The 18,453-nt window shown below is 46.5% G+C and overlaps 1 protein-coding gene across 1 annotated transcript; it reads left to right on the forward strand.

The window, feature by feature from the left end:
- Positions 1–8,840: 8,840 nt before the first annotated feature.
- Positions 8,841–16,719, forward strand: RBP4 (retinol binding protein 4). The gene is made up of 6 exons (XM_072806019.1): positions 8,841–8,999; positions 9,289–9,417; positions 9,552–9,688; positions 9,838–9,944; positions 14,728–14,940; positions 16,434–16,719. Exons 2-6 carry the CDS (start codon positions 9,307–9,309, stop codon positions 16,469–16,471), a joined length of 606 nt encoding a protein of 201 aa, XP_072662120.1. The 5' UTR covers positions 8,841–8,999; positions 9,289–9,306; the 3' UTR covers positions 16,472–16,719.
- The last annotated feature ends 1,734 nt before the right edge of the window (positions 16,720–18,453 follow it).

Genomic DNA, 18,453 nt, shown 5'->3' on the forward strand with positions numbered 1-18,453 from the left:
CAGAGAATCCTCAGAACATCTTAGATCAGCCAGGCAAGTGGCAAGTGGAGGTGACTATTCCAGGAAAATCACTGAACATGGGCTGCTGTCCACAGCAAGAAGAACCATCCATGTATCCATTAATGAGATGACATTAGCATCAACTGACATTTTGACTCATTTTTTCCATGTTTCTATATGAAGTGAAACTATTAGACCTTGGAGGTGTCTGCTTATTTATATGGCAACTTTAACGAGTATTTGGGGGGTGATGGAAGGGTTTCGTATCAATGCAACGTAAAATGGAAAATTAATTTTTCCTTCTCTTAAAAGTCCTACGAACATCCAAGTTGCCTGACCTACTTTTCCTAAAACCTCGCCTCTCAATTCCTCTCATTTTAAAGCTTAACCTCTGGAGTGTTTTAAAGGAACAAACCTTAATCTTGTTCTAGAAAAGTGAACATGGTAAAACATTTGCCCATGATCCAACCCTAATCGAGCCACAATGTAAACAATGAGCCTTGTCAAAAGACATGATTGTAAAAGGCAGCCCATGTACCTGCTAACTGGGTCTTTCTGCCACACATACTAGTTTGGATTTTGTTTTGAATAGTAATGGGCAGCCTCGTGCATTTTTGCTCCAAGATATACTCTGTTAAATCTAGTGGATAAAACCTGTCTTCTCTGTTGCTAGGATCTCTAATGTCTCAGAGGGGTTAGGCAAGGAAAAACACTTATCACTACTTGGTTGCGTTTAATGTTTAGTTTATTAAGCTTTTACATCAATTAAGCACATCTCCCCAAATATTTAAACACTATTATATAACTAAAAGTCAAACAACACATTTCATGAACCAGTGTCCTTGAATATTTAATTAAATGCTGATTCCAAACTTAGTCAAACTTAGTTAAGGTCTTCTAAGTACTTCAATAAAACTGCAAACTTTGTGACAGATTCTCTTGAAAGAACACACACACACACACACACACACACACAACACACAGGTTTCAGGGACTCCAAAAGTTAGTTAGGTTCACATTTAAGTCCACTTCAAAGAGAGCAACCCTGCGGTTTTCATTTATTTTGCTAAACTTAAAGCTTGCCATGATAAAAGTCTTATCAGAAAAGAAAAAGAGATCCACTGAGATTGCAGGTTCTAGGTCAGGAAATGAGAGGTTCTTGGTCAGAACATGGTTTTACCACAGGACCTGAACTCAAACCGGCATTCGTTGAGATTTATGGTTGAATTCACTTGCCGTCTCAAGGGCCTTGCCAAGTACATACCTTTTCTTCCTCCCTCTGTCACACTCAATGTAGTCTCAGGAAGGTCCTCCTCAGAGTGCTATGTACTTCATCACATCCTATTAGCATCTCATTGTAATTTGAATAATGCAGAGAGCTGAGTCATCCCAGTCACTCCTATCACATTCTAGCCCAGTTTTGGACACTTCCTATCTGGTTATTTTGTGTGACTATGGCACAGCTCCAACTTCTACCAAAAGTATGTTGTGTGCTCACAACTCCCTGATGCCATCTTTCCCTTGTAAGCAGATGGAGAAAAGACACTTAGCTTTATTCCATATGCAGATATATGCTTAATAGGAAAAACAAAATAACCACAGACGTTAACATTCCTCTACTTATAAAAATGAAAGTTAATTTTAAAAAAAACTTATCCTATTATTGTCACCATTCTTTTGTTTTTATAACTACTTCTAGATTCTTGATTTGCTCATTCTTTCAACACATGTCTACTGATTGTCCATTACAAGCAAGCCACCATATTAGCTTCTGTGATAAAGACTTCATATTCCCCCTCATCTGATTCTCTTCTCCTCCTAGTTATACAAGAAGATTATTCTTTCCTGCTGTCCTCCCCTGGTAGGGCCATGTGATGGACTTTGCCTCTGGATTGTGAGCATAAATGTCTCTTTTAGGTAAGAATGATTAATTGCCAACATCAGACCCTCTGCTCTCCATTTTCTCCATTGCCACATCAGTTCCAGAGGGAGGGATCTCCTGATTCCAAGTGAGGATGGCCTGGAACAGAGCCTCCTGATGACATGCCCACTGAGATGGACATGTAGAATGAGTGAGAAATAAATCTTTCTTGTTTTTAGCCTCTGAGAGATGAAGGTTGTCTGTTACCGCTGCACAGCTGAGTAAATTCTGACTGGTACATTTGCATCTTGGGGATGCAGGGGATGAGTAATTAAGTCTTGGTTCCGGTTTTACAAGTACTTGTGATGCAGAAGAGAGATAAGAGCAGTACATGAAGAGCCAAGGAGCACAGAACAGAATATGATAAATGCCAGAAGTGAGGCACACGAGAGTTCAGAAAAGGGATCATATCTAGAATGGGTGGAGATGGGGGGGAAATCGAGTGTGCTCCAGAAGGTAGTGACAGCAGAAATAATACCATAGGGTGTAGAGTAACAGGAAGAAGAGTGAGAGATGAATCTGAAAAGGCAGGTTGGGCTCAGATTACAGGAGCTTCAGAGGCTAGATTGAGGATTTTGAACTTTGGAAAGTTTTGGGGGCAGGAAAAAACACTATAAGGGTCCTTTCTACAAATGTAATTTGGTAGTACTTAGAAAGATGAATTGGAGAAAAGAAATACTAGACATAGGGATACAGAAGAAGAGGCTATATTGCATTGGGTCATTATCAAATACCCTAAAAATGTGTATAGGCTTTGACCCTGCAATTCTGCTTTTACGAACTTATCTTGCAGAAATAATTAAGACTGTATGTGATTAATGCAGGTACAATGGTATTCATCAAAAGTACAATTGTAGGGCAGCCCGGGTGGCTCAGCGGTTTAGCGCCGCCTTCAGCCCAGGGCCTGATCCTGGAGACGGGATCGAGTCCCATGTCGGGCTCCCTGCATGGAGCCTGCTTCTCCCTCTGCCTGTGTCTCTGCCTCTCTCTCTCTCATGAATAAATAAATAAAATATTTTTTAAAAAAAAAGTACAATTATAAAAGTAAAAGATCAGAAATAGCCTAGATTTTCAACAATAGGAGGCTGAGTAAATAAATAGCATTATATCTACAGAATAGAAAATTACATTTATTAATAGCCCCACTATAAAGGTCTATTTATGAATATAAAGAAATATTTATGATATGCAGTTAATTGTAAGGTAGTTTTGTAATACGATTCCCCATATATACACATACATGGAGGTATGTGATGTACCACAGCATGGTAACAGTGATTATTCCAAAGTGATGGGATTCAACACATCAATCCTTTTTCTTTTTCTTTCTTTCTTTCTTTTTTTTTTTTTGCTTGTCTGATTTTTCTCAAGTACCTCAATGAACATACATAATTTATTTAATAAATTCATGCATTCATAAACAAAGTTTTTAAGGTTATTTGCAAAGGCTATGAGTGAGGTTGCTTGGGAATGAAAAAGGAAGGGACAAATGTAAGATCCAATTCTAGGCAACGGTCAACAGGAGTAGGCAATTGTTTAGTTAGAAAAAGCAAGCAAGACAGAGGGATCACTGGTGACTACTTTGTGTACTGCATGACATTTTATAAAGACAAAGATTTTTTTTTTTAAGGGAAGTATTGGAAGCCTGCCCTGTAGCACACCCACAAATCTCTCTCCTTTCCATCTTTGACTGAGTCTCCTTGTTTCCACTGTCCTATTCCCTGGGGATGGTCCTTACAGACTCTCTGGCTTGTGCTCACAAGATCTCTGTGTCTCTTATTTGCTGTTCAGTCCGAAGCACTGAAAAAAAAATGTAAGAAAAGAACAATATATTTTTTTTCAATTACCAAACAGACCACTAAGAATGAATTTTTATTTTTTTATTTTGTATTTTTTTTAAAGATCACATTTATCTATTCATGAAAGACAGAGAGAGAGACAGAGAGGCAGAGGGAGAAGCGGGCTCTATGCAGGGAGCCTGATGTGGGACTCCAACCCCTGACTGGGGATCAGGCCCTGAGCTGAAGGCAGACAGTCAACCACTGAGCCACCCAGGCATCCCAAGAATGAATTTTTAATACTACACAATATGTGTTGACTTTTTTGAACTTCACTGTTTAATTCTTATGTCAATATTTCTATGATATTACAGACATTGATGATCATTTATTTAGATACATCTCTGAAACAATAACCAAGTCAATGTGAAAATTCCATCCCATTTAGTCAGAATATTTTTAGAAATATATGCCACAAGGTATTGATAATAAAAAAAAAGTAATTAAAAGAATAACTAACATTATAACACATAATCTGTGCCAGGTACTCTTCTAAGACCCTTACACATATTATCATATTTAATTCTTACAATAACTCAATGAGGTAGGTGCTGTTATTGTCTGTATTTCAAGGCAAGAAATTGAAACACAGAGAAATTAAGTAACTGGCTCAAGGTGACATAGCTAGTAAGTGATAGTGACTTACCCCCAAACTGCAAGTTTAAATAGGATTGGATTAAAAAGGGTACCCATGAGGTGCACAAGACATCAGACTAGCTACTCTAGGAGGATATACAAAGACATTTCCTTTAAGGAATTAAAATATATACATATATATTTACATATATATGAGGAAATGCTATTAAATATCGATTTTAAAAAGTTAAATATAAATTCCAGGAACTCTTTAAAAGCCAACAGAGGGGCGCCTGGCCAGGCAGTCTGTTGGGTGTCCCAGTGTTGGTTTCAGCTCAAGTAATGCTCTCAGGGTCATGAGATCTCGCCCAGTGTTGGGCTCTGGTTCTGGGCTCTGCCCTCAGCTCAGTGTCTGCTTGGGTTTCCCTCTCCTTTTTCCCTTCCCCCTGCACTCTCTGTCTCTCTTTCAAGTAAATAAATAAATCTTAAAAAAAAAAAAAAAGCTGATAGATGTACCAAAGAATAGTGTTACTTCCTTAAACTTTCTGCTCAAACAAGTTTACATTTTTCTTTTTTTTTTTCAAGTTTACATTTTTCAATGGTCTACCCTACTAATAAACACATGTAACACCTAATTCTCTCATTGCTAACTAATCTTTACCACTGCAGTCAACCATTTCTACAGGAAGCAATGCTTATATAATAGTCAAACCACATGTAACCTGAGGTTGAAGCACCATCCAACAATGGTGCTTCAGTTTAGCAAATCTAACAATGTCTTTGATTAACCGGGTGCACCTCAGGTCGTTATATGTATTCACTCTTTGGTTCCATCTTAGCCAGGTTCTCTGCTCCCATATTGCTCATCACTGAAAGGCACCCCCTAAAGGAAGGGTTTTCAGGCACATGCTGGCAGCCAAGTGCAAACGGGCTCTTTCACATTGCACATCTGCTCACAGGAATCTCTGTGCGCACCGAATAGATGGGTGTGACCAGGTGTCTCAGAAATGACTCAGTGGAGAAGCCCTGGGGGCTCAGTGGTTTAGTGCCTGCCTTTGCCCCGGGGCTGTGATCCTGGAGTCCTGGGATCGAGTCCCATGTTGGGCTCCCTGCATGGAGCCTGCTTTTCCCTCTGCCTGTGTCTCTGCCTCTCTGTGTCTTTTATGAATAAATAAATAAAATCTTTAAGAAAAAGAAGAAAGAACTCGGTGGGATCCATGTGACGTTCACCTAAATTGAGGACACTGACTCATGGCTTTGTAGCCCCTGAAAAAAACTTTTTGAAAAAAATTAGTTTGACTCTTTATACCTGAAAAAGTTGGCCAAATAATCTTTTCATTCTCCCACCAATTATTTTGGCATCTTTTAAATGTAGTCAGAAGATAAATGCTACCTAGTTTCCTCGCTTTTCATTTTCCTTGGCCTCTCCGTCAGGATGTGGATGTTAATGTCAGTTTGCACAAAATGGAGCTGGTTTAAATGCTTCATTTTTATGAGGGTAAGGAAGTCAAGTTCTTGCACCAGCTCTTTTCTCAATTATGGTAGAACATCTTTCCCTATTTCCGAGGAGCTAGTGACTTGCTTGTTGCTTTATTTGTTAAGGCTGCACTAGCTTCTGTTACTGGTAGGCCCCTCAAAATCTCAGCAGCTTAATCCAATGGAAGTTTACTTTTCATATACAGAAAGTTAGTCACTGGTGGGGTCCCAGAGTGATGGAGGCTCTACCAGCTGGCAGATGAGAGAAGAGGGCCAGCAGGGATAGTTGGACAGGCAACTTGTGCAAGTCCGGTCTGGGAGTGACACACTGTTGTCCACGTTCTGTCCACCAGACTCAGGCATGTGGCTTTACAGAGCTACAGAAAGTGGGGAGTTGCCCTCTGGCAGAGAAGTCTCTTCTCAACAGCTCGACACCATGGAAGAGGAGTGCATATTTTTTGGCGGAAGACTAGCTAGCCACATTGCTATGAGTGCTAAATTCCAAGAAATTATGTATTTTTAAGATTTTTAATTTATTTATTTGAGAAAGAGTGAGCAAGAAAGAAAGCATGAAAGGAGGGCAGGGGTGGAGAGGCAGAGGGAGAGGGAGAAGCAGGGAGCGAGACATGGGGCTTGCCCCCAGGATTCCAGGATCACAACCCGAGCCAAAGGCAGGCGCTTAACCAACTGAGCCACCCAAGTGCCCCGCCCCACCCAACCAAGAAACTATATTTTAGAAACAATGACCTCTGACCAAATATTTTTAAATAAATATTTTACAAAGTTTATCTAAAGCGATTAATTTCAATAAAACAAATTAAGTCAGCATCTACTAGTTGAGCACCTAGTAAGTGCAAGTCTCTTGATAAATCTCATGGAAAAGTTGAGGGAAGGGACAGATGTCAAGGTGAATGAATGTCCATGGCAGAAAATGAACTTTTGTGAATATTATATACAGTTACAGTTACATCCATGAAGATGTAATTTAAAATATAATCTTATTGCTAGAAAAAGATGTTTACAATGAGTATATTTGTTCTGTTTTCTGATTAAACAGTTTCATTGTAGGAAAATTTGGAAAGTACAAAAAGTACAAATCAAATATCCTTAATTCTGTCACATAGAGATAATCACTGTGAACATTTTTCCTGTTTATATTATATATACGTGCATATTTGAAAAATAATTTTATGAGGACAAATTTCAAAGCACCAAAGTCAAAAACATCAGTTGACCTGTACTCACCTATTTGTAATCATGAAGAAATTCGAGGGAGAATGCCAAAATAAACTGTTTTTCTTTGCTGGTATCTGGGACACCAAATTTCATGACTTATCATTAAAGGGAGAAGGAGGAACAGTTACAGCACCTTTTATGCGTCTAACAATTAAGTGAACAAACAAGTTGCTGCAAAAACGATTTATGTGGGCAGCTGGGGTGGCTCAGTGGTTTAGCGCTGCCTTTGGCCTAGGGTGTGATCCTGGAGCCTCGGGATCGAGTCCCACGTCGGGCTCCCTGCATGGAGCCTGCTTCTCCCTCTGCCTCTCTCTGTGTCTCTCATGAATAAATAAATAAAATCTTAAAAAAAAAATCTATGTAACAATGCACTGAAATTTCCTATATTTATTCAACATGTAGCCTGTGCAAGGACCACCAGAATATGTTCTAGAAGAAAGGGATGAAAGGGATAGTGTCACTGGGAGAACTTTTCTGGCAATAATAACTGCAAAGGTGATTAGGCTCAGCCAGGCTCTCCCTCCATCACTGGAGGTGTCGGATCAGAAGCTGGAAGACCTTCTGGACTTTGGAATGTTGAGGAAGGGATCCAAGCACTGGACAGGAGAAAGGTGTCCTAAAGTCATTTCCCACATAGGGTGCAGGGATATTATCCCCAGCACATCCCCACACATAGTCCCTACAGGAGCAGCTCTTATATGAGCTATTTGGGATTATACGTCCTAACCAGTTAGCTGGTTGGCCAGAAACAGGGCTTTCCTAGCTCTGGGGCAGTAAGGAGCTAAATGCATCATCGTTGGCACTCCAGACACCCTAAAGGCACAACCGGGAAGCAGGGAAAGGCGTCAAGCGGAAGCAGAGAACCAGGCAGGTAGATGTCCAAAGAGTCACAGGAAGGTGCCTATTTCTTTGCCATACCACTAACTCTCATTCAGTCAAAAGCTGCATCTTCTGACTTCTTTGATGGATCAGAGGGGCTCTAACTCTGAACGTTAGGAGAAAATCATGGACAGTAAATTGTGCCACCATGTAGGCAAAATAACATGACTAGTCACAGCATTTTGACTCCATTGACCACTGACTATAGAATTTTGTTCACCTCCCCGCTCTCGTCTACTCCTCGAGAGCACACCTTAGCTATTTCCATAACAAAGCAAAAGCGCACTAGGCTTTGAAAGAAAATTGCATCATAAACAATCGGCAGACGTGCTTCCAAGTGGTTTGAGCGAAGCGCCACAGACTAAGAGGGGGCCACGGAGGGGGCTAGAGTATTCCCTGCCCGATTAGGGGTTATGGAGAATGTTTAACAGGGAGGGTTTTAATGCTTCTAAAGATGTTGAAACTAAAGAAAAAATATTTACCCAGAAGGTACAACTCTCCCGAAGGAGAGTAAAATACATCCTTTATAAAGTGAAGAACGACTTGGCCGAAACATTCCCAAAGCCCTGCACGACGCCCTCCGAGGCCAGCAGCGCGGTCCTGCGTCCCCGGGAGGCCACGGCTTCGCGCCAGGCCGCCTCGCGCCTGGGCCGGAGCCGCGGGGACCCGAGGCCACCCCGGGCCGCAGCCGGCGGCCGCTGGCACGAGCGCCGGGTGACCGGGCCAGGGCTGGTTCCCGCGGCTCGCCGCCGTGGGGAGCCGGGCTCGGCCGAGGCCACCCCGCGCGGCAGCTCCACCGCCCGCCGCGGCCCCGGAGGCGCGGCTGCCGCCAGGGACCCTCCCTGCGCCGGGGCGGCGGGCGGCGGGCGGCGGGCGGTGAGTCAGGGCGCGTTATGCAAGTGCTGGCCGCCGGCCGGCGCCTCCCCTCGGTCTTTCACCCCGGCCGTTACGAAAGCGAGACCCCCTCCCGCCCCGGCTATAAAGCGGCCGGCCCGGCGGCCCCGGCGGATCGCCGCCTTCCCTGGCTCCACGCGCGCCCCGCACCGCGGCCAGGCTTGCGCGCAGCTCCGGTGGTGAGCGGCGGCGGGGCGGGCGGAGGGCGGCGGGCGCGGGGCGGGCAGGGCCGGGGGCGCGCAGGGCCGGGCCGGGGGCGCGGGGCGCGAGGCGGGCGGAGGGCGCGAGGCGGGCGGAGGGCGCGGGGCGGGCGGAGGGCGCGGGGCGGGCGGAGGGCGGCGGGCGCGGGGCGCGCAGGGCCGGGGGCGGGCAGGGCCGGGCCGGGGGCGCGGGGCGGGCGCGGGGGCGCGGGGCCGGGGGCGCGGGGCCCGGGGCGCGGGGCGGGCGCTCACGGCGCGGTCCCCGCAGGGCGGACTCCCGGGCACGATGGAGTGGGTGTGGGCGCTCGTGCTGCTGGCGGCGCTGGGCAGCGCCCGGGCGGAGAGCGACTGCCGAGTGAGCAACTTCCAAGTCAAGAAGAACTTCGACAAGGCTCGCGTAGGTATCCGCCGGGCGGCCCCGTGGCCGCGGTCCCGGCCCCCCGCCCCCCGCGCGATCCCCCTTGCAGGCGGCGGACCGAGCTCGCCCGGCCACAACCCCACGCTCACCCCCTTCGCTCCCCTCCCTCGCAGTTCGCCGGGACCTGGTACGCCATGGCCAAGAAGGACCCCGAGGGCCTCTTTCTGCAGGACAACATCGTCGCTGAGTTCTCGGTGGATGAGAATGGCCGGATGAGCGCCACGGCCAAGGGCCGAGTCCGGCTTTTGAAGTCAGAGCCCCCTCTGCCCCCCAACGCCCCCACCCCCCCACCCCCCGCTGAGCTCCAGACCCAGACTGGGGAGGGAGGGGAGCATCAGGGTGCGCTGGAGGGAGGAAGCCCGATGCCGGCCTGGCTCAGGATCTCCTTGGCTTTTGCAGTAACTGGGACGTGTGTGCAGACATGGTTGGCACCTTCACAGACACCGAGGACCCTGCTAAATTCAAGATGAAGTATTGGGGCGTAGCGTCCTTCCTCCAGAAAGGAAGTGAGTAGTCAGTTCAGTGGAACCATCTCAGGGGAGGGAGGGGGTCATACCTGACCAAATTGCAGGGTTTCTTCTCCAGCGGCACCCTTGGAAAGAACCGCCTCTATGTGGTGGGAATTCTGAGCAAGGCCTGAGGTTAGGGAAGTGAGGTTGGGACTAGTGACCACCCCTCCCCCCTTTCACCTTCAGCTCTAAAAACCTGGCCCAAGCTCAAAAGGACCTTTGGGCTTGTCAGGTGACCTCCTTCTGCCATTTTCCTGTGCAGCCACTGTGCCAAGGCATGTACCCTTCATGCTCAGACTTCCCACCTCTCCAAGACCCATCCCACATCACCACTCACAGCCTGGTCTTATATTTCCTCCATTTCACTGGGCTGAATCCCTGGGACAGCTTGATTACTTGGGGACCCCAGCAGAGGCTGGGAGACCCTCATCGTGGGATGTAGGGAGCATTTGTGCATAGGGTTGGCTCACTCCCAGGTGCCCTACCTGCAAAGGCTGAGATACTGAGCCAGCCCAGCTACATAGCATTCTGGGCTAAGGTCAGAGGCCCTGACCTCTTCCCTTCTTCCAACCACTGAAACTCAGATGGGGGCAGGGTGTTGAAGATTCTCAGAAAAGCATCCTAAAAATTGGGCTGATTATAAGAACCACAGCATGTACATGCCCTTTGTACTTTTATTCCATTTCTCTTACATTTCAAATCTGGAAATCTCTTTGGTACCCAGAGGACAATGCAGGCCGGGGAGGAGGTGGGGAATCTATCCTGGGATCCTAAAGATGGAGAGTTAACCCTACAAACTGAGATCAAAAGAAAGTAGAGATTTGCCCATGGTCATACAAGTTTGTATGCCAGGGGTTCTACCTCCCAGGTAAGTAGCAAAAAATATTTCAAATAATGTGGCAAGACTTGCTAGAATGATTCATTTGCTGTGAAAGATACGTCCTTCTGATAATGAGTTACAAAAATCAATACTGGAGGTACAAGATTACTAATTTTTAGTAAATGTAAACAAACAATGCTCTGTTGCATTTTGAGATGCACTCCTGAGAGGACTTGGGTTCTGTGGGTAGTGCATTCAGGAAGGGTGGGAGGGCACCCCATGAGGAAGTGGGGTTTGCCTCTTGTCTCTTCCTCGCCTTACCAAACCAGATTAGTTTTGCTTTTACGTCTGATAGATTGAGATTCTAGCCAGGAGTTCAATCGGAGGGGGGAAAAAAAACCCAAACTTTTGAAATCCTGAGAATGATGGCTGCAGGTATTCAGTGGGGTGAATGCAATACGGAAGGCTCAGAATTAAATTCCCCGGGAGGTCCCCTTTCAGGAAGAAGCAGTGCTGTGCGGTGGCCTGTGGCCGAGCATGCAGGGCTCAGGTCAGAATGCCTGAGTTCAGATCCTAACCCGACCTACTCCCTGTGGGAACTTGGGTGTGTTCCTTATCCTCTCTGTGCCTCAGTCTCCTCCTCTGCAAAGGAGGTGATCAGAGCACCTGCCCCATGGGGTTGTCTTGTGTGGATGCAGTGAGTTACCCCACAGAAAGAGCAGGCCCAGGACATGCGTCCTGTGTGAGTGTATATTATTAGTGCTTTGTCTTCTCCCAGCACGAAATCATATTTTATCTTCTGGGCACAGGCTGAGAGGTCCCGCAGAGTCCATCAGTTCATTCTACAGGTGAAGAAACTCACGTCTCTCTTAGAGAAATGACTAGCCCAGGGCCACCTGGCTACTTAGTGTCACTTAGTGACACCTCTTTGCCCAGGCCAGGAGAAAGGGCATGAGCCGTCCCTCTATCCCTCCATATTCTAAGTAGCCCACAGCCTGGATGATCTGGGGCTTCTACCTCCCTGTGTCTTACCTGCTTTGGCGATTGGGCGGGTGGGGCTTCTACAAACTCTGCATTCTTTCCTTGTGCCGATTTCTTTCTTCCTTGATCTTGGTCTGGCATTAAACCCTGACTTGATCAGGAGGGTCTGAGGCCTTGGAGAGTGGCCTCTCCCCTTCTACATCTGCTGCATTTTACCAAGCATATGTGTTTAAAGCGAGGTCTGCTTATTGCAGAGAAAATAACTCAGAAACAAATACTCTATTTGTTGTTATATTCTTTTAAAATGAGGTGTAATAAATTTCTACAGCTGAATATTCCATTGCAATGTCAGCCGACTCCGACATGGCTTGCTGCCCCAGCTTTGGGCGTGCTCTGTCCTGGCCTCCTTCTGCCCCAGCTCTGCCAGCAGCAAACAGGACGTCTCAGGGGTTAAGGAATGCCACCATCAACCAATCTTGGTTGAATACAGGTTTCACCATTGACTGGCCTCCCTGAACTTTGATTTCCTTAACTGTGAAATGGGGATAAAGAATAGTCGCTATTTCATAAGATTGTTGGGAGGACAACTTAAGGTAACTCATGAAAAATGCTTAGCCTGATGGATAATAAGCGCTCATGAAAATATTAGCTTTGGTCATCATCATTTTGGGCCTCTCTGAAAGTCTTGGACAAAAATTCTCCTTTGTCTTCCAGATGAGGTCCGCCCCTCTGCTAAAGGGGCTAAATAATGCAGGCCTGATTGTCTACCTCAGTTTCTTCCTTGGACCACCTACATCTAGATCAGCTGGTTGCTTCCTAAGTGTAGATTAAGAGCTCAAACCTAGACTTACTGAATCAGAAATTCTTGGGGTGGGGCCCCAGAGTCTGCAGGTTTACTGTGGTCCTTCGGTATGCTCCTTCTGCACAATGAAGCTGGAGAGACTGCTCTCGATAATTTAATACAAAGAATCTGGAGTTCGGAGGACCAAGTTCATTCTTTTGAGTGACGCGCGAGCAGTCCATCTCACATCTCAGGAGGGAAAGTCTAGTAAAGTTTCTTAGGATTTAAATTTTTCATCGGCTTTGAACTATTTAGCTAAAAAAGAGCCTGGAGATAAACCAAACCAAGTTAGGCCTTTCTTTTAAAGTCAAGAGTGGTAGCCAATTTTCTTAAAACCAGGCATTGAGAATTACTTAGTTCTTATGTCAGAATTCACTTCTGGCAACAATCTTGGAAAAATACAATTAAGCTGCAGATTTGCTGAGCTAATCGCTGCCTTGATCATGAATCAGGGTAACATTTCAAAGAGTGCATGGGTGTCTGAGGGTAAGACGGCTGGGGTGTCTCCAACAGGCACACTGAGCCCCACCACCAGGGAAGGAATGACTTCATTTGCAGAGGAGGAGGACTCTCTGCACAGAGGCTCAGGAGTCTGTGAGGGGAGCCTGTGGTTAGGGTGAGGCCAGCAGGCGGTCTCAGGGCCTCTGTTCCTGGCCTGTCTGATGAATAACTGAGCAGTCGTGCGTCTGGGCACCCCCAGCTCTGGCCTCTGACACTCTCCTGTGGGAAAGCCTGGGAGGGGTAGTGGTGGCTCATTCTTTCTCCTGGAGAGCTTGGAGGGAGCTGAGCTGGAGCCTCCAGTACCCAGTCCCCTGCAGCTGAACCCCTCCTCGGATGGTCCTCCAGGGGTTCTCAGATCCAAGAGGTGACTTAGGGTGGGCAGAAGAGGCCTCCCTTATGCTCTCTGATCCTGGGGGGCCCGGGTTCCTCTGCATTTCTCCTGCCTGGAACCAACATAGAACAGAGACCATCACCTGCTTCGTGGTCTGAGGGTGAGATAGAGACACAGAGGCTTTTTGTCTCTTTGTTTCTTGTCCCCGCTCTCAACTTACTGCGTGGAGACAGTGTGGTGTAGCCATTATGCACGTGGGCTCTGGTTCTGTCCTGCTCTTTGTGATCTTGGATAAATTCTATAGTTTTCCTGTGCCTCAGTTTCCTCATCTGTAAAATAGAAATAACAGTGTGCACTTCTGGGTAGACATGAGGAATGATTGAGAAAGCATGGGAACTGCCTACACGGTGGTTGATACATAGTTAAGTGCTCAGAAAGTCCTAACCATGGTTCCATGTCAATGAGAATGTTCAATTAAGTAGAGATGTGGCACTTTTTACCAAGTATGAGGTATTTGGAGAAACCTGGAGGTTTCTCCAGGGCAAATCCCTCAAACATACATTCTTATTAATGTTATTTCTTATTCTGCCTTTGCTGACATTTATTCCACCTTTGTGTATACTTCTTCCTGGCTTACCTCCCAACATAAGGAATAAATGAAATCTGGATTCTTCAAGGGCTCAGCTCTGCCTCTAGCAGGGGAGATCTGAAAAGCACAAGCTCTAAGAAAGAATATGTGTACCCTCAATGCAAAAACTACTCTTTTGCCAGGGTGGAGAAGTGAGTCAGGTTCTGGCTTCTAAGCCAGAATTAAGATGGAGCAGGAGAGCCGTGAAGCAGATCATCAGAGTGATGTCCTCCAGGGGATCAGGGGGCAGCAGGGCAGTAAGACATAAGCTGGCGGCCATCAGATGTCAGCCACAAAAGCACAGATATTGTTGGAGAATAGGTGGAGCAGACAACAGTAAACGGTCTATTTGATGGTTTCGATGGGCTCACATTCCCAGTTGTTCTTTGGATAGATACTATCACATTTGTTGTCGGGGTGAGAGATTATCATTGAAGGGAACAAGGTCTTCCCCCCACTAATCACCTCTCGACTCCAGGGTTCTTTTCTATAAAGGAGAACAACGTCCTTACTTATTCTCCCAATCGAATGAACGCCTTCAGAATTCTCGGCAGTCTCCTGCTTCCTGGAGAAATGAAACCAGTTTCGGGAAGTCACCGGTTTCTTGAGCCTGGTATTTCCCTGGCACCTGAGCCCGCTGAGGGAGAGGCATTGACTCTGTGGCTTTCTCGTTTGCAGATGATGACCACTGGATCATCGACACGGACTATGACACCTATGCCGTGCAGTATTCCTGCCGCCTCCTGAACCTCGATGGCACCTGTGCTGACAGCTACTCCTTCGTGTTTTCCCGTGACCCCAATGGCCTTCCCCTGGAGGCACAAAAGATCGTGAGGCAGAGGCAGGAGGAGCTGTGCCTGGCCAGGCAGTACAGGCTGATCGTTCACAATGGTGAGTGGGTGGGTGGGAGTAGGGTGCCCCAGCTCTCCTGGAGAGGTCGGTGTGCCATGCATTTGGGCCCACCTGCCAGTGAGATGCATTTCATCTGCATGCGAGAAAAAACAGGGAGTCTGAGAAGCCCCAGGGGACCCAGCTGGGTCCTTCTTGACCAGATCTTTTGTGGGGCTGTTTCAGAAGGGGTGAGGGGGGAAAAAAAGCCCCTTTTCAAAACCTGGCACTTTCAATGAAGTAAAGCTGCAGAGAAAAGGCTCTTCCTTTTTATCTGCTCCCCTAGGCTCAGTCTGTGGTCACATGATTTTGTCCCTGGCTACACTGCCCCCAAAACCATTTGACTGCATTCATATTATTTAAGGATTCAGTGGCCCCAGTGAGGGGTGGGGCAGCAAATGTGACCATTGGTGTAAAAAGGTAAAGAGATACATCACCATAACAAGTTCAGATCACAACATTTCAACAAATGCTCTTTTTCTCATATGGAACTAAACAACTGTGAAATTGCCTAGCTAGTTTTCCTCACTTGTGTTTTTTGAGATTCCCTGGAACAGCCATCGAATCTTTTTATAGATGTTACCTTTGTCTGATCTTGATTTAAAAACCGATAATGTTCTGGAGGAAAGTGTGCAGTCAGTCTATTTTGAAATGACACCCACTCCCACGGGAAACTGAGTTTCAAAATCCAAATAGGGTAATGCTAAAATGTAGAAAAAGAACAAAACTGAACTTTTCTGTTGGTCATCTGACTAGCCAGCCCACACAACACCAAACAGATAGATATGTACCCAAACCAAAAAACATTAAAAAATAAGATTTTGATGCTTTATCCTGGGAGGAGCCTACATGTAGGGCCGGGGGAGGATGTCACCTCAGCCAGGACCCACACTGCACCATTTACCTGTATTAACCCCCACGTAACCCTCAGAGAACCTTATAGAGTACAGATTCGCATTATCTACATTCTACTAATGAGAAAATGCAGACTAAGAAAGATTACACAGATTATTGAAGATCTCCCACCCCAAAGCCCCCCGTGGCACCACTTGGTGACACAGGACACAGGACATGGTGAACATGGTGAACATAGTTCATAGTTCATAGAACCATACATAGTTCATGGTTTATAGAACATGGTTTCTATAAAACCACCCACACAGTGGCTGAGGTCAGGCTGATTTGGTCCCCACTTCCTGAAATAGGAGGACATGCGCCCGATCCTTCAAAATGCAGTGAGGCAAATTTAAGACCAATTAAAGGAAAACTTCCATACAGCAGTTCCTATGCTCTTGGCCCCTCTCTCACCCACAAGAGAAAATCAAAGGGTTTCAGGAAGAGCCTTGTGGGTGGGGATGAATCACAGTCACATCTAGCTGTGACCTTACAAGAAACATTTGAATACAGCCAAGCCCTAAGGCCATCATAATATTCACTGCGTACATTTACCATTGGGTCTGTCTTCCTGTCATCAATGACTGTTTTCTCTATTTCAGGGTATTGTGACGGCAGATCAGAACCAAACACTTTGTAGCAACGTGGAGTTTCATTTGAAAAGTTCCCATTAATTCATGCAGCCTTCAATTGTCTCGTATCTTAGGGGTTTAGTTTGCCCTGCTCTGTACCCCTGCCCTCCACAAACATGGAATCTCAGCACACCTAAAAATATCGGTGGGGATCAGTGAATCTGCACTCAGATGACTGTCTTTCCTGGAGTTTTCTAAGGAATTGTTTCAAGCTTAGGATTCCAGACTTTGATTTATTAAAATGTAGTCACCTGTTTCCTGTGATCTGGGTTTTTATTTGTGCCGCCTCAATGTCAAAGTGACAAGTTCTGTGGGTGGTTGGGTAGGGTGTGCTTCTGTATACCAGGAGGGGCTCTTCTCTCCCCAGTCTTCATAACTTTTGGCCTGTTCTGTGCCTCAGCTCCATTAGTAATGACTGTGGCTTCTCCTGACTTCCTGGAAAGGGGGCTTCCCATTAACTGAGAAAGGCCTCACCTAAAGCCTGCCAAGGCCAAAAGAGGTGTGTCTTGGCTAGGCCAGGCCAGTCAGCTCAAGGCCATGGGTCCATGAGGAAGGTAGGATGGTGGGCTCACCCCCAGCCCTTCATTGTCTCTAGGACTTAAAGCACTTCTTATTTCGGGGATGGCCAAAATACTGAGGGAGAGGTGGCTGTGGGCTTCCCTGGGGGAGTCAGGAGATGAGGCCCTGGAAGCCAGATCTGTGGGATGATCATGGCGCCTCCTTCTGGAGCTTTTAGCTGGGGATAAAAGTAGCGGGGCTGGGGAAGAACACGCAGTGTTCACATCATCAGTAGCACTCATGAACATAGTGTGTAATCACATGCAAAGCCATTTGCCCTTTGTTTCCCAGGAGCTCCTGGGAGCCTCAGTTTCTGATCTGGAAAAGGCATCGAGGCTTTGGTACCAGAGTCTTAGTTTTAGGTCAAAATCCAGCTCAGATACATATTAGCTGTGTGATTTGGAGCTGTTCATATGGCTTCCCGGAGCTTCCCTCTTGTGAAATATGGAGGAATAGTATCTGCCTAATGGGGTCCGGTGAGGATTCAGTTCGAGCACTTAGAAGCTGTGCAAGCCCTGGCGATGATGCCAGGCTGACATCTATGAGATGTGTTGGGAGGTGGGGAAGGAGATAGGAGTGTAGAAATCTCTGCCTGCGAGCTGGCGAGCTGGCGGGTCAAGGAGCGAAGGGAGCCCTGGGTCCATCCTTTCAATGTGCTTTGTTCTCCCACCAGCAGGGGAGGAAACAGGTAGCTCAATGTGGGAAAGCTCTGCCTGTCGTGCATACCTAACAACAGGCTGTCAGAGCCAGGCTCTGCAGCTTCACTTTCATGATCCCAGAGGCCCAGAACAAAGCCACATATCACTTCATAAAACAGCTTTACTTTACTAAATCTACTAACTAAAGATGCACGAAAGAACCCTGTCTTCTTGTTCTCAAGCTTGTGATCACCACTGAAATCTTACTTCAGAAGCAAGCTACTCAAGAAGCCTTGCGAGCAATGGCAACCAGTGGTGCTGATTTACTCTGCAACAGAGTCGTTGAGGTCCCTACTATGTGCCAGGTTCCAAGCTACTATGCATTGCAGTCATTGCTCAGCCTCCAAGTGACAGGTTCTCTTTGGCTCTGGTTTCTTCTCCCTATCTCCTTGTCCCAGGGATATTTTATAAAACCATAGACTTATAACCACTACTTGATGACTCCTGATGTTGTATCTCTGGGTCCAAGTCCTATATCCCTGCATCCAACTGCCCACTTTCCATTTGGATCTCATTGAGATCCCAAATTGTATGCCCCAAACAAAACTCTTGGCTCTCCCACCTGCCATTCCTCTGGTCTTCCATATTCTTGTGGCCTGCCCAGTCATTCAACCACTGTCAGGAGTCACCCATGAATCCTCTCTTCTCCCACGTTCTATATCCTGTCCATCAGTAAATCATGCTTGCTCGGTCTTCCCAAAGTCGTTTCAAGTTCCTTTCTCACAACCTCCATC

Source organism: Canis lupus, chromosome 29, assembly GCF_048164855.1.
Source record: "Canis lupus baileyi chromosome 29, mCanLup2.hap1, whole genome shotgun sequence".
In the NCBI taxonomy this organism is placed as follows: Eukaryota; Metazoa; Chordata; class Mammalia; order Carnivora; family Canidae; genus Canis; species Canis lupus.

Excerpts from the sequence above, each read along its gene's own strand:
- RBP4 (XM_072806019.1), top strand. The coding sequence starts at position 9,307 with ATGGAGTGGGTGTGGGCGCTCGTGCTGCTGGCGGCGCTGGGCAGCGCC. Across the intron at positions 9,945-14,727 it reads GTCCTTCCTCCAGAAAGGAA|ATGATGACCACTGGATCATC; the intron begins GTGAGTAGTCAG and ends TCTCGTTTGCAG. Across the intron at positions 14,941-16,433 it reads CAGGCTGATCGTTCACAATG|GGTATTGTGACGGCAGATCA; the intron begins GTGAGTGGGTGG and ends TCTCTATTTCAG.